Genomic DNA, 16,091 nt, shown 5'->3' with positions numbered 1-16,091 from the left:
TTGCTCCTTAAGGTCGGGTTGAGATAGACGACCTCGTTAGAGGTTCTAGAGCTAGAAAAAATCAAAATTTGAGGGGGGGGATGTTAGGGTTAGGATTAGGGTTCGTAGCTCGGAGTAAGAGGGGAGAGTTGAGGGCTTGCGAGCTTCATTTTCAGTGGCCATGGCGGAAGTGAGAGAGAAAAGAGAAGTTGAGAGATAGAGGGTGAGAGAGAGAGAGAGAGAGAGAGAGAGAGAGAGAGAGAGAGAGAGAGAGATGAGAATAATAATACAGAAATTGGGAATAAATAGGGAGTGGACGTAGTTATTCAGCTCAATCAAATCAAAGGGTGAATTTGTAACTTACGCTGAGCTTTTATCGGGGTCCACTACTTTGGGGCCTGAACACAAATACAGTGTGTATTTGGGGCTGAATCACATGGGCCAAAATACAAGGGGCTGGGTCACATGAAGTTCCTGCTTTTGGGGCATCGACACAATTTTCCCTTGTTATTTTATTACACTATTAATAAAAAATAAGTTATACTATTATTAGTACTTATACTATTATCAACTTGCATTTAATAGTTACTTAGATTTGCTTATTATTATGTTATTAAACAATTTATTTAGGAGTACAATTATTAATTAATTATGTAATCATTAGTTTAGGTGACATTATTGAAATAATTAAAAACATTTGTATTATTAAATATTTATGCTATGAGGATATTTTTATTACAACATTAATTAAACAATGGCAATAATTGTTAATATTATATGACTTTATGCTGTAAAGAATATTATCTTGTTTGATAATTAACATCGTCTTAGTAATAAAAATTTGGATGTTACAGATTAAAAATACTTTTATTTAGGAAAAATACTTTATATAAAAAATATTGGATCCTTGAAATTTACGAGACATTTACTTTCCGATGAAAAGTGCACGTCTCATAAATTCCAAGGATCCAATATTTTTATATATAATAATTTTTCTAAATAAAAATATTTTTAATTTATAACATCAATTTTTATTACGAAGATGATATTATAACGTCAAGCAAGGTAATATTTCTTACGCTATAAAAAAATCAATCTCTATTTATAGTATTACTAATAATTATAATTATGTAGAATAATTTATTAAATAAATAATTTTACTATTTTGTTACAATTAATAACTGCTTATGATAAATTATAATATATTTATGAATTTTATTATCGTTATAAATTATTAATATATTCTAGTGAATGACCAAATAATTTTGGAAAAATGAAGATAAAAGTATATGTCTCATAAGTTTCAAGGATTTAATGTTTTTATATAAAGGAATTTTCCTAAATAAAAATATTTTTAATTTATAACTTTGAAATTTTTATGACATAAAAAACAAATCCCTTTTTATACTATTATTAATAATTATAATTATGTACAATAATTTATTAAATAAATAATTTTGTTACTTTAGATAGTTAATAATTCTTTATAGTAAATTGTAAATATTTATGAATTTAATTATTATTATAAATTATTAATATATTTTAGTGAATGATCAAATATTTTGAGAAAATAAAGAGGTGCATAGTTAATGAGAGGTTATGGATTGTTAATTTTGTAAATAATAGTATAATTGTGAGTTAGAGAGGGTAAAAAAGAAAATCAAAAGTTTTGACATGTGTATTCTCTTTTATAAGTAGTATAGATTGTTAACCTTTTACTCTTTTATAGTAGTTTTGTTGAACAGGTAAATCTACTCCTATCATTTAACTGATATATTGGGGGATTTGGACCCAGGTTGCAGAGCAGATATTGATCTCTCTCTGTAACTATATATGTTTTTTTCAAAAGAAAAAAATAAAAATAAAAAACTACGTGATGAGGGATTTGAGGTGGACGCAATTCCTGGTACGGCTGTGCGGTTGTGCTCCGTGCTCAACAGTGTTGGTTTTGGGGGGAGTGGGAATGAAGGGTGATTCTACAGGGACCCAAAAATGAGACAGATAGGAGAGACATGTGAGGTGTCCCCCCTTAATTGCATAATGAGCGCTCATTATGTAATCAGAGGGGGACACCTCACCTGTCCCCCTCTATCTGTCCCATTTTCGGGTCCGTGAGGCATTTTTCGGGAATGAATTTGAGATGATCCAAATTTCTGGCGGTTTTCTTGAAAAGGATCGAGTCCTAATGGCGCGAGGTCTTGAAGTCAGACTCCCCCTCGAACGTATTATTCTCGTAGCAAAGTTTTCCCCATAGCCAAAGAAAAAAAGAAAAAAAAATGTCCCAATTATTAGTTTTGGATCTTTGAAGGCCATATAATAAATTGTCATGGAAACGATAACAAGCGTTGTGGATGAACCTCTCAGACAATAAGCACGGTTGGCAACATGTGTGTTTCCAAGAAAATATACAGGTATCTATTACTATATCTATTTTCAAGAGAATTTGTGTACATTAGCATTTATTTAACATATTGTACATCAAACATGTCAAAATTGCTCGAAATCAAAGAATTGAATAAATAAGATCAAAACAAACCAAACAATTTTAATCGCATAAAGACATGAGCAATGAAGACATGAGAGATCCCGTATCCGAGCAAAGAATGCAGAGAGGCAGACTGACCTCAGTTTACCAGATCGAAAAAAACCTGCCAAGTCCACGATCTTTTGCTGACACTTGAATCAGTTTTATACTAAAAAACCGAATCTAGTGGAAACAATACCAGACTCAGCAAGCAACAGTTTGATTTCAACAAAGTTTCTTAATAAGGTCAAAAGAAGTAATGAAAATAAATACTGGAAATAAACACAACATTCTAGGCTTCAACCTACATAGAACTTTCTGAATTGTTAGGATTCACAATGCTAATTGGTCAAACCACAGAGTACGCAAATACGTACAATGAAACCATGATGAGGTTACCCAAACTAAGGCTTCGTCCTTGGCAAAGCATAGTCTATAATAATCCAGTAGATCTTAATCAAGCCTTTTCAATCTGGATGTTCTCAAAGTTTTTCTTTCTCCCTGGAGAAACCTTTAGGATCGAAATACACGAAATGCGTATTTACCAAAAAAAAAAAACACCCTTAAAGCAGCATCAGTGCGTCAAGGCACCATTGCTTTAGTAAATCAAAGGCAACCTCTCACATCAAGATAGAGGGACACAGAACAGAAAGATTTTGAGCGAAGAAGACGACAGATTTTCTGAAACAAACATGTACATATCCAACTCAGAAGGTGAAGGAAAAAAGGTTACATATGGTAAAATGGAATGTATTTGGAATTGACTAAATATCTACAGAAGACGCATTTCAACTTACATGGAAACAATTAGATTTAACAGGAAGGTATCATGATGCTCTGCATATATAGAGTACACTGTACATTCTCATGATGCAAATGTAAATGTAGGTTGACGAAGAAGAGACCATCAACATGATACAAGAGATAACAAACTTCAATTAAAAAACACCTCAAAAACCACCAAAACTCGATAATTTATATGATATAGCAAACAAAACTTATTTTGTACAGGATGGACAGAAATACATTTATGGCTGAAAGGAAACAATAAAATTAATGGGGGCAGCTGTTATTTTTATACAATTATCATGCAGCTGACATTTCATTTACAGGTCGAAAACCATGCTCAAAGAAACTACTCACAGTTGAGGTAGAACTGTCATGATCTCCGTTATGATGTAAATAGCTGGCTTCCAAGAGTCACAGTGGTTGTGCCTTCTCCCATGATTGTTGTCAAGCTCATTTCTTTGTCATGAATCCGTTCAAGCTCCAACCCCACATAGTTCATTGGTGGTCGCCGCTCACCAGATGGGTGCAGACACCAGGAGATCAATCGTAGGAACTCCTTCATGCCTTCGGAGGTGAAACTGCTGCCCATCTTATGATCGACGACTGTAGAGATTTTGCTAGACTCTCGATAGTTTTGTGCCTTCACACAAGCAAACACCCGACAAGGTTATTCATTTAGCTGACTAAATTCAAATACCAAAGCTGGTGATGAAATACAGATGCCATAAAAATAGAACCAACTTTAAGTGAAACATGTGATCAAACATTATCTAATGATATACCTAATTTGTGTAATAGTTTTCATGAAAATATAGGATGGCCCTTAAAGCCCACTAGTTTAGAGAAGTTGACCCTAAGTAGCATGGTACTGACACGTGTGTGACACGGACATGAGATGTAGAAAATGGCGAAAAAGGACACCACGGCAACAATTTGATATACATAAATAATAATTAAATAATTAAGGAAGAGTTTATGTACATGCATACATACATAGGGTTGATCCTACTATGACAAATATTCACATACTCAGAGGAGACAAATAAGGTAAAAAGGCAGTTGATACAAAGTAGTGACGTACCTAACACAATCAAGATTAACAGTCCTGGTCATGAAAATTTTCTTTTTTTCCCCCTACTCCTGTAAAGATATGTAATTATATTATCTGTACTAAGAGATATAAGAGCAAAAGGGCATACCTATTCCTTAAAAAGATAGAATGAGGTCATTGATTTCTTGCATAACAAGAAAACTCACCACTTCGGCTCAAAACCCATTTGCAATACATGAACTGTATACAGTGACACATATATTCTTTTTGTTCTTCAAACGCTAGATACTTGAGAGGAAATTCCTTACTCTCTTTCCTTGCTATTAGATATTGGGCATAAGGTTAAATTTGGACGATGTATGATTAGATTGACTGGTTAATACAAATTGCAACCAATTTTCTACAAAAGGGAAAACACCTAACTGCATCCTGGGTTTTATTTAACCGTACGTCCAATCATCTCTTCAGTTACGCGCGACTATCTCACTAGTCTGCCTCCTTCTAGCCAAACTCATTACATCATTCTGCTTTCTAATCAGATTACTTTTTTTAGTTGATTGGGGAGCAAACATACATATTTCAACATACTCGACTATGACTTGCACCTAGTCGGGTATAAGTGCACCACCTTGGCTCGTATTAGACTGAAACTAAAATTCACATCTTGAAAAGTGGGTGTTCAGATTTCTATTCCTTTGGCTTCCTTCACACTTCTATTTTGTGCCTTTTGAAGCCTCTTTTGCTTCCTTCATAGACCAACAAGGCAGACATATCTTCAACCTGTAAGTCTTTGTATGTAGAGAGGCAGTCCATTCCACCTTCCTTTTCATGGAGAAACGCCAATATCATTGCGCACTAGATCAATTTGGGGGCCTAGCAAATCATGGACTATGATACCAGTCATGGGAGACTAGATTAACTGACTGAAAACGAGAGACCCTTGATAGACTCTCGGATCTAGATTTATTTAAACATGTGTCTGATCATCTCGCTAGTCAATATGAAACTAATCTTATATCTTACTTCTTTTTAACCAAACTCATTAATTAATTTACGAAATGGGTTACATTTACTATATTTGTATTTTGCACTCCTATCATCTACCTATCCAAAGGTCTGATACCACTGACAGGAGATCGGTGTGGGGAAAGTAAATAAAACTCAAAAGCAATAAAACAGGTCCCACAAGAACAAACATGTGAGAGAAAAAGAGAGGATAGCAATGCACAATCCACAATTAGTTGAGACTATTTAATTACCACTTGATTAAATTGAAAAGTTTCGATTAACATGGAAGATGTGAATATGGCTGTATTATCAAATGAACTTCGGGAAGAAGTCAAGTGATATTGATTCTAATTAGCTTGTCTGCAGAGGATAAGAATGTAAAGAAGGATCATAATAATACTAATCCGGGTGAATTCGACATTTTATTGTAAAAAGAAATGACATATGAAGAGGGGTTGTTGACGTCCTAAAGGAAAATAAAGCACAACTAGGAAAACTAACCGATCAATTAGTACTCAAAAGCTGGAGTTTCTATGTGATTGCATTAGCTATATGTTGCTATTGAGTGCCATGTTTGTACATATCAAATCCACTTTTTTACTTTGGTAACTCGTAGGTATGCCTCATCTGGTCAAAAAGATCTAAGGGGCTAATTAATTCTTCACAAAATAGTGTGCATAACATATTTTTCATAACATGAGTAGATATTTTCCTGAAAGACCGGGCATCTCAATTTTGTCTATAAGGGCTAAGGTTCAGAGAAAATACCGAATGTGAAGGGAAAAGCACCTAGAGTTAAGTAACTTTACTATCTTCGCCTTCACCCTATTACCTAATACATCATGACAAATGATGAATTTAAATTTCAAAGGAGTATTAATGTATAAAGAAGGGCATCTGGAACATTGTGAGGTTATAGTGCTTACCTATAATTGCAATCTCACATGTTAACACCAAAACTTGTATATGGTAAGACAACTAGAAAGTCAAAGCAAAATAATTGTCCAATGAAAGCATTATAGGGGCCACTGCGTTAACTTCTCCTTTTATACCAAAACTATATGACAACTATAAGACCCATGTACAGATTATACCAAAAGTAGAGGACCCAAGTACAAAACAAGAAGACCCAGATACAGATTATACCAAAACTAGAAGACCCACATAAAAACAAGAAGACCCAGGTACAAATTATACCACTTATAGACCCACATGCAAAACAAGAAGACCCAGAAGCAGATTATACCAAAACAGTTGAAATAGAAACCCTAATTCATTATGAGATCTCTTGGGCTTTATATAGGCCCCTACACAACTTACAAATAAGTCCCTAACTAATACTAATATGTCAACACTCCTCCTCAAGATGGGCGAAAAATATCTACTAAGCCCATCTTGTCACATCCTCTAATCATATCTACTGAGCTAAGTCCTTTAGTCAGACAATCTGCTGCCTGGTCCTTAGTCGAAACATGACTTAGCTCCAGTAGTCCACTATCCAACTTCTCTTTGATGAAGAACCTATCGATCTCGATGTGTTTGGTTCTATCATGCTGCACTGGGTTGTTGACGATACTGATGGTTGACTTGTTGTCACACCACAACTTCATCTTAGCTCCTTGATCCAGCTTTAGCTCCACCAGCATACTCTTCAACCATAGCAACTCAGCAACTCCTAAGGCCATAGCTCTATACTCTGCCTCAGCTGTCGATCTCGCCACCACCGACTGCTTCTTGCTCTTCCACGAGACTAAGTTGCCTCCTATAAAGATGCAGTATCCTGAGGTGGACCTCCTGTCATCAGCACAGCTAGCCCAATCCGAGTCACAATAGCCCTCAATGCTCATGTGTTCATTCTTCCTGAAGATTAGCCCTTTTCCGGGGGCATTCTTCAAATACCTTAGAATCTGGTACACTGCGTCCATATGACCCTTCCTTGGATCATGCATGTAGCGACTCACCACGCTCACTGCAAAAAAGATATCGGGACGTGTGTGATACAGATAGATCAACCTGCCTACCAACCTTTGGTATCTGTCACGATCAACTGGTTCTCCAGCTTCAGCACCCAGCTTAAACTTCTGGTCGATCGGTGTAGTTGCAGGTTTGCATCCTAACATTCCTGTTTCTTTGAGAAGATCCAGTGCATACTTTCTCTGGGATAGGACGATCCCCTCCGCTCCTCGAGCTATCTCTATTCCAAGAAAGTATCGAAGCAAGCCAAGATCTTTCACCTCGAATTCCTTACCCAGTCTCGCTTTGAGTTGGGCAATCTCCTTCTCATCATCCCCTGTAATAATCATATCATCCACATATACTGCAAGCAAGGTGATGTGACCTCCACTTCTTCGAAAGAACACGGTATGGTCGGCGCTGATCTGCTGGTACCCCATACCAATCATAGCCCTCCTGAATCTATCAAACCAAGCACGAGGAGACTGCTTTAGCCCATAAAGAGACTTCTTCAATCTGCAGACCTTTCCCGCTGTCTGATCTGTACCGAATCCTGGTGGTATCTTCATGTATACCTCCTCCACTAGATCTCCATGAAGAAATACGTTTTTCACATCTAGTTGGTGTAGCTTCCATCCACCATTTACTGCCAGAGAGATTAAGGTCCGAACAGTGCTCATCTTTGCCACCGGTGCAAAAGTCTCATCGTAGTCGATGCCATATGTCTGACTATATCCTTTTGCCACCAGACGAGCTTTGTAGCGCTCAACCTGTCCATCTGGATTCTGCTTCACAGTGAAGACCCACTTGCATCCAACTGCTCTCTTCCCTTTTGGTAGTTTTACTAACTCCCAAGTGCGGTTCTTCTCAAGGGCCCTTAGCTCTTCGTGCATAGCAGCTTTCCATTTCTGGTCCTTCTTTGCAACCTGTCAATTGTTAGGTATAGTAACAGAGTCCATTCTGGTCCTTCTTTGCAACCTGTCAATTGTTAGGTATAGTAACAGAGTCCAGTGATGTAATGAATGCTCCATATGCAGGATGGATGTTAGAATATGATACAAACTGAGCAAGATCCCAATCATATCTATCGGGAGGATTTCCCGCATTACTGCGAGTAGTCCTCCGTACAGTTATTGGTGTGGGATGAGTAGGAAGAGGAATGGAATCACCTGAAGATCTATAAGTTGTTAGTTGATTGGAAAATTGAAAAGAAGTTGTTTTCTTTCACTCTTGATAATGCCTCCGCAAATGATGTTTTTGTTGATTTATTGAAAAAACAACTTAATTTGAAAGAGGCACTTCTTGGGAAGGGAGAATTTTTTCATATTAGATGTTGTACTCGTATCCTCAACTTGATTGTCCAAGATGGTTTAAAAGAAGTCCATGGTTGTATTGATAAAATTCGAGAAAGCATCAAGTATATAAAAGGCTCTCAAATTAGAAAACAAAAATTTTGGGAATGTCTCTCTCATGAATCTTTGGAAGTGAAGAAGAGTTTAAGGCAAGATGTTCCAACAAGATGGAATGCTACTTGTAGGAAGAGGAATGGAATCACCTTGAGAGGAATCTGGTGGTGGTGTAGGTGTCTCAGGAGTCGGGGCAAGCGTTGGCAAGAGACTTGACACCAGTGGCACTGTAAGTACTGTTCCCGTAATTTGTTTCCCCTTCCTACTATAGGTAAGTAGTTCCCCCTGAGCCGTTGGTCTAACACCTCTTGTCTCATTCTCCTCTTCTTCTTCATTCTCTTGCTCCTCCTCATTTCTCCGATTTCTTCACATTGTTCACCGATCTCTCACCATTCTCCTTCTCTCGCCTCATACTTCTAGTATTGGGCGAGTTACCAACGGATGAAGTTACCTTCCGGGTGTAATATGGCTCGAGTTCTCGGAAGTGCACGTCCATGCTCACAAACAACCTTTTCTCCACCGGGCTCCAGCAAACATATCCCTTCTGAATAGCAGAATATCCCACAAAGATGCATTGCACAGCTCTAGGGACAAGTTTCCCGACAGATGGCCTATTGTCCATCACAAAGCACACACAGCCAAACACTTTAAGTGGAAGAATCCCACCATTATCTCCCTTCAATGTCTCACACGGAGACTTCCAATCCAGCACTCTCGAGGACATTTTGTTGATCAGCGCTGCTGCGATCAACACTGCTTGCCCCCACAATGTTTCTGGGACATTCATAGAGATCATCATGCTTTTAGCAACCTCTAAAAGATGTCTGTTCTTCCTTTCCGCTACCCCATTCTGAGCTGGTGTGTATGGACAGGTTGTCTGGTGATGTATTCCCTGAGCTGACAAATATTCTTCAAACGCTCTGTTGGTATACTCTGTCCCATTATCCGACCTCAATATCTTCACCACTGCTCCGTATTGAGTCTGAACATTCCTATGAAAGTTTTGGAAGCACCCAAACACTTCACTCTTATTCTTCATCAAGTATAACCAAGTCACACGAGAGAAACAATCAATAAATGTAACAAAATACTTGTATCCATTCATAGAACTTGTGGAACAAGGCCCCCAAACATCTGAATGTACCAAGTCAAATACACGAGAACTTCTATGACCTGAACTAACATAAGAGCTTCTAGTAAGCTTTCCAAACTCACATGCATCACACACAAGTTTCTGTTTATTTGCTTTCTCAAATAAAGAAGGATACAATCTACTTAAAACACCGAATGATGAGTGTCCCAAACGCTGGTGATGAAGCATTAACTCATTCTCAGTACTCATATTAGATCCTACTCCTGCTTCCTCTACTACTGACACTAATGCTGAATCCAACCCTTCACGATCCAGATACCACAGTCCACTACGCCATGTGCCAGTCCCAAGTCTCCGTCCTGTCCCCTTCTCCTGAAAAATCACCTTGGGAATATCAAAAGAAACAATGCATTTTAGTTGGAGGATGATAGAACTAATGGACAAAAGATTGACTGGAAATGAAGGAGCATGCAAAACATTGGACAAAGTTACAGAACCAGTACAATCGACTGTACCCTTACCAACCACCGGCTGAAATGTACCATCAGCTATTTGAATACTATCAGGTGATGCTAAGTGAGTATATGATGAGAACTCACTAGCATTACCTGTCACATGCCGAGACGCACCGGAGTCGACTATCCATTCTGATGATCTGTTGGGAGACATAGAAGCAAGAACATGTATGTCATCAGTACCTTTGGTCGGATGAGCATAGGTAGCAGTATTGCCTCTGGCGAAGAACAAAGTGGATGCCTCCTCAGTCCCACTCCTCAAGTCTCCATCCCCTGCTACTTGCTGCTTCCTCCTGAGTATCGCCAGGAGAGCACGATCCTCCTCAGTAAAGACCACCTCAGCTTCTTCTTCTTCTGCTACCGTCAGATTCGCCCGATTCCCTGCTCCTCTTCCACCTCGTCGATCCCCACGGCCACGACCACGACCTCCGAACTGTCCACGTCCACCCGAATCTTCTTCCTTGGGTGGTTTGGTGCAAGCATGCCTTAGATGACCCACCGCACCGTAGTTGTAGCACTGTCGAGTCTCTCCCCTAGATCCAGTATTGCTAGAGGCTGTCAGTGCTGACTTCACCACCGGAAATCCACCTGTCCCCGCATGCAGCCGAATGCGAGTCTCCTCCTGGATCATAGCAGAGACAGCCTCCTCAAGCGTGGGAATTTTCGGCTGAGCTAGCAGTAATGCAATTCGCTGAGCGAACTCTGATGTCAATCCCTTGAGAAACACCATAGTCCTCTCCTGTAGAAAGGCCTCCCGCTCTTTACATCCCGGGTCCTTGCAGCTAGCCCGGGGGAAAAATGATCATAGTCCAGCCACAGGCGCTCCAGCTCTGTAGCATATTCCTGTACAGTCCTCTCTCCCTGGACTGTGGCGTCGATCTCTCCTTTAATCTGGAACACCCTCAGGTTATTCCCCACCCCATCATATGTTCTCCTCAACTTCTCCCAGACGTCCTTCAGCTTCTCAATGCCATCCACCGTGGCGGCGATCGTCGGGACCAACGAGTTGAGAAGCCAGATGTACACCAACATATGAGTGGACTTCCACTCATCTCGTCCTCCCGAGTCCTCATCCGGTTCTGTCTTCTCTCCGGTCAAGTAACCCTCCAGGTTCCTCCCTGTAAGGGTGTATCTCACCCATCGTGACCAACTCAGGTAGGTACTCGGTCCATCAAGCTTCAGATCGATGGTCGGAAGCTCCAACTTCTTCGATGGTCTTGTCGCGCTTTCATCAGCCGACAACTTCATCAACTTCATCAAAGTTGACACCTTCGCAGGGTTCAACTTCTTGATGATCTCCTCCATCGAACAGGCTTCAGACCCACCACCCGTTCACCTTCGCTTCCGACCCTTGTTGTGTGCAGTGAAAATTTCGGCAGCAGCCGGGTGTGGAGGGGGTGGGGTGGGGTGGCGGCGGCTAGGGTTTGGAGAAGGCTCTGATACCAAGTTGAAATAGAAACCCTAATTCATCATGAGATCTCTTGGGCTTTATATAGGCCCCTACACAACTTACAAATAAGTCCCTAACTAATACTAATATGTCAACAAAAACTAAAAGATCCACATACAAAACAAGAAGACCGGGAACCAGATACTCCAAAATTAGAAGACCGAGATACAAAACTAGAAGCCTAGACGCAGATTATACTAAAACTATATGACTCAGATTTTGTCTTCTAGTTTTGCATGTGGGTTTTCTAGTTTTGGTATAATCTGTATCTTGGTCTTCTTGTTTTCTATGTGGATCTTCTAATTTTGGTATGATCTATATCTGGGTCTTCTTGTTTTGATTATGGGTCTTCTAGTTTTGGCATAATCTCTATCTGGGTCTTCTAGTTTTGCATGTGCATCTTCTAGTTGGTATGATTGGTGTCTGGATCTTCTTGTTTGTATGTTTCTTCTAGTTGGTATAATTTGTCTATGGGTCTTCTTATTTTGTATGACGATCTTCTAGTTTTGGTATAATTTGTATCTGAGTCTTCTTGTTTTGTAATTGGTTCTAGTTTTTTCTACAATCTGTATCTGGATCTTTTTGTTTTGTATGTGGGTGTTCCTAGTCTTGATTTAATCTATATCTACAAAGTGACAAAGTTTAATTTGAATGCATAAATTAGAAGAGTAAATGAGTTAGAAAAGCATCTCAAACATTACAAATGTTTGGCTGAACACCATTTACCATGATCAAATTCTCAAATGTTAACATTAAATTTTGTATTATATTTTGTATTATGATAAGTAAACGGAGGTACAAATAGGAATGACAACACACTGGTTGTCCAATGAAGGAAATTGCCCAAAAATAATGTACATTAATGACCTAGGTTAATTTGAATACCTTTGTCAAATTGGAAGGACGAGCATCTCAAACATAATGGTGCTTTATAATATTTTCCCATGCTTGAATTCACATGATGTCTTGTAATAGAATAAGGATGCATAAAAGCAATAGCAAACAAATTAAAACTGATGCACTGATGAATGAAATATGACCATATCCTGCAGTAAGCATGTACTCAGACAAAAAAGGAAGGCCCGAGGAAGCCGACGATCAAGCATACCACTAGATCATGATAAAAAGATTCTAACAATTAATAATTTCACTGTTAGTCTACTTTCTGCACAACTTTCCTGCAGAACAGGCTGCACATCTGTAAGTACATGAACAATAATCGGCCAGCAAAAAGGTCTACCAGTGAGTTTCAGCCCACAGTATCCAGCTACGGCAATTTGGAATAAGAGAAAAGAATGTTACTAGACTGAGCATAAGTGCTTCAAAATTTCATATATACAATATGGAATTTCCGCGCATGCTTCAGTCACATTGTATCAATCCCAAAAAAAGTTCTGTAGGTTTTTTAAGGAACCTTATGTCTAACTTTTCTGAGTTATTAGTGGCTATGATTATAATAGTAGTATAGCTCCATCCTTAGTTCTCCACGAAACCAATTTGCATGTCAAAATAGATTATCATTTCTTCAGTTTACATGTTATGCATAAAAAACCTGTATTCTGTCATCCCAGTAAATAAAATCCTTGGCTTTCCAAAAAGAAATATGTATTTTAAACACTTTTAACTTTTTAGAGGGCGAGGAGAAAAGAAAGAGCCCTCATGTTTGATAGCCAACCAAATTACACATCTGCCAGACCTGCCACAGCTATGGAAACTAACAAGCTAAAGGGTCATATAAATTTTGTAAACCAATTTAGAATAGGACATACAGATGAAAGTTTAAAAGGCTACTGGATGCGCAAAAAATGTGACCAAGGGCAGATAGCAAGAATCATATTCCAAATAAACATTCATATGAGGCAAGCACACATATCATTCACCAATGCAGGTATCTATGTCTTAACTAAATTAGCATATACCCATTCAATGATGCTTGGATCAGACTTTGCTTCCCGTCCACTTACTAACTCCAGAAGAAACACTCCAAAACTATATACATCACTTTTCACAGAAAATCTTCCGGACTCTTTCACCCTACACAATAAACAGGATATGGACAAGGACATCAGTCAATGGAGTTTGCATGACACGATTCAAAAATTTCTGAAGTTTGCTTTTGGATAAAATAAATCAAAATGCTTCCTATCTACAGAAATAGCACTGATGTTTCCCCTGTAAATTCTATATTGATGCCAATCAGGAGAGAACACTTACTGAGGATCAACGAAAATGTCATCTGTCAAAATGCGGGAAGATGAAGCGGAACCATCTATTCTGGCAAGCAAGCTTCTAAGACCAGCATCTCCAACTTTTGGTATGAAATCCTCATCTACATGACAATTTACTGTTTTAAAGTTCCTGTGTATCAAAGGGGGATTCAGAGAATGCAGGTGACCCAAACCTGAACAACAGAAACAAAATGCATATTCAGGTTCCTTGGAACACTTGTCTCTGGCCTCATTTACTCCATTAAGGTTAGAAGAGTTTAAAGAAAGCCTAAAGATAATATCACTTATGAAGTTTGATGAGTCAAGGAGCTGTTTAACAAAATTGTAGTATGCTAGTATGGCAATTCAGAGTGAGAATCCAATACTTGAACAAGTACAAGTATTGAATTTGCAGATAAGTCACCTTTAGCTGCTCCATGGGCTATCGAAAGCCTGTGCTTGAATTCAAATCTTTCACTCGACGCTGGGCCTGTACCTACAAAAGAAAGCCAAGGATTTTGTAACAGATATGATATATTTGAGGCAGAAATGGTTATAAAAAATATTAATAAAATGAAAGTCACCATATAAATGAGTTGAAACAGTGCCATTTGGTATGTAGTCATAGATAAGCATCTGCAGATTTTCTTCTTGGCAATAGCCCAAGAGGCTCACAAGGTTTCGGTGCCGGATAGATGATAAATAACGTACCTAAAAGAAACCTTTATGAGATTACCTTTAATTAAGTTAATAGCCAATAAATGTGTGTAACAAGCAAGAGAAATGAGCACACATATAGTTTACATTGTAGAGATTACTCAATAGATCTGACATCAATTATATTTAAAATTAAAAAGGAATGAAAGTGGTTGACAAAAGAACATTTGATAATACAAGTATGCATTCTCTTGTGCATCATGCAGGGTATCAGATAACAAGTATAGCTCATAACAGTCAGATTTAGGTTTAGTATCAAACAAGAAGGAAATTTAATATGAATTGTCAAATTAATGCAACAAAAAAGAAGTAAATATTAAGAGAAAATGCTAAGAATGAGAAGAATTTGAAATAATTTATCGAAGTGAAAAGCCCATTCATGGAGTTCTCAATAATCCGTACTGTTCCGATAGGTATACTGGATACTTGCACTAATACACATATCTTTCAGTAGTTTAAGGAAATGCATCCCTATAATTAATAGATGTAATTCCCAATAATATATGTGAAATGTTTAACTAGGTCAAGTATAAACCAAAATCAGTTAACTTATTGTATTTACTAAATATTTGAATGATCATGGAGATACTAGTAGTCCAGAGAAGAAAACTGCATGGTTCCGCTGTGAAGGTGTTTGGGGGAACTTATTTTTTGGTCAAAGTATCATTTAAGCTAGCTTTTAGATTTGTTTGGTAACAACCCAAATAAGCTAGCTTTTAAGTCACATTTTAAAAATCTGGTATACCCCATCTTTTAAAAAACTAGCTTATAAACTCATCTAAATAAGCTAAGGTTGACCATACAAATTACTACTCATGCCATGCAATTTTTATTGAACTTTTAACATAAAAGCCAAAAGCCACCAAAAGCTAATAGGGCTCAAAATCTTATAAAAACAGGCCTCCCCCAACACCCAAGAATACAAAGGAATTACAAATGCATGTACTCGTAGGCAAAGTGCCATAGTACCTCTTCAGTAAAGTCCCGACTAGGTGCAGCTACCCTTCTCTTAATAGCAACTATCATCCCATCCTGAAGTAGTCCCTTGTAAACTCCACCAAATGTTCCAAAGCCAATGAGATTAATCTCACTAAAATTTTTAGTAGCCAGGTTTAGTTCCTCCAGGGCAAAGCATCGTGCTCCTTGGATATCAGATCCAAAAGAGACGCCTCCACTCAAAGATAGTTCAACATTTCGTCCCACTAAAAGATCACAACGACCATAATATGTATTTAGACACCAAAAATAAATGAAAAAAACCTCTGCTTAAAGAATATAAATTCGCTAAGAATTACCTTGTAGAGATGGATCCGATGAATTGGTTTCTGAAGATCCTCTCTTATGCAACAAGCAGTAGTATACAAAGATGATGACTATCCCTACCAATGCCACGGCTCCT

The 16,091-nt window shown here is 38.1% G+C and overlaps 1 protein-coding gene across 1 annotated transcript in view; it reads right to left on the bottom strand.

Annotated features, from left to right (window-relative positions):
• LOC109838636 (probable serine/threonine-protein kinase PBL21) overlaps positions 3,437–16,091 on the bottom strand; it is a 13,071-nt gene continuing 416 nt past the window's right edge. The window contains exons 2-8 of the mRNA XM_020407064.1: positions 15,988–16,089; positions 15,662–15,894; positions 14,560–14,686; positions 14,400–14,471; positions 13,983–14,169; positions 13,688–13,802; positions 3,437–3,932 (exon numbers count right to left, since the gene is read on the bottom strand). Coding sequence (XP_020262653.1) covers positions 3,675–3,932; positions 13,688–13,802; positions 13,983–14,169; positions 14,400–14,471; positions 14,560–14,686; positions 15,662–15,894; positions 15,988–16,089 — 1,094 coding nt within the window. The 3' untranslated portion in view covers positions 3,437–3,674. The remainder of the gene's footprint in view (positions 3,933–13,687; positions 13,803–13,982; positions 14,170–14,399; positions 14,472–14,559; positions 14,687–15,661; positions 15,895–15,987; positions 16,090–16,091) is intronic.

This window comes from Asparagus officinalis, chromosome 4 (assembly GCF_001876935.1).
Source record: "Asparagus officinalis chromosome 4, Aspof.V1, whole genome shotgun sequence".
Taxonomy (NCBI): domain Eukaryota; kingdom Viridiplantae; phylum Streptophyta; class Magnoliopsida; order Asparagales; family Asparagaceae; genus Asparagus; species Asparagus officinalis.
The sequence above is the reverse complement of the archived record's forward strand: the minus strand, read 5'-3'. Positions and strand labels throughout refer to the sequence as shown.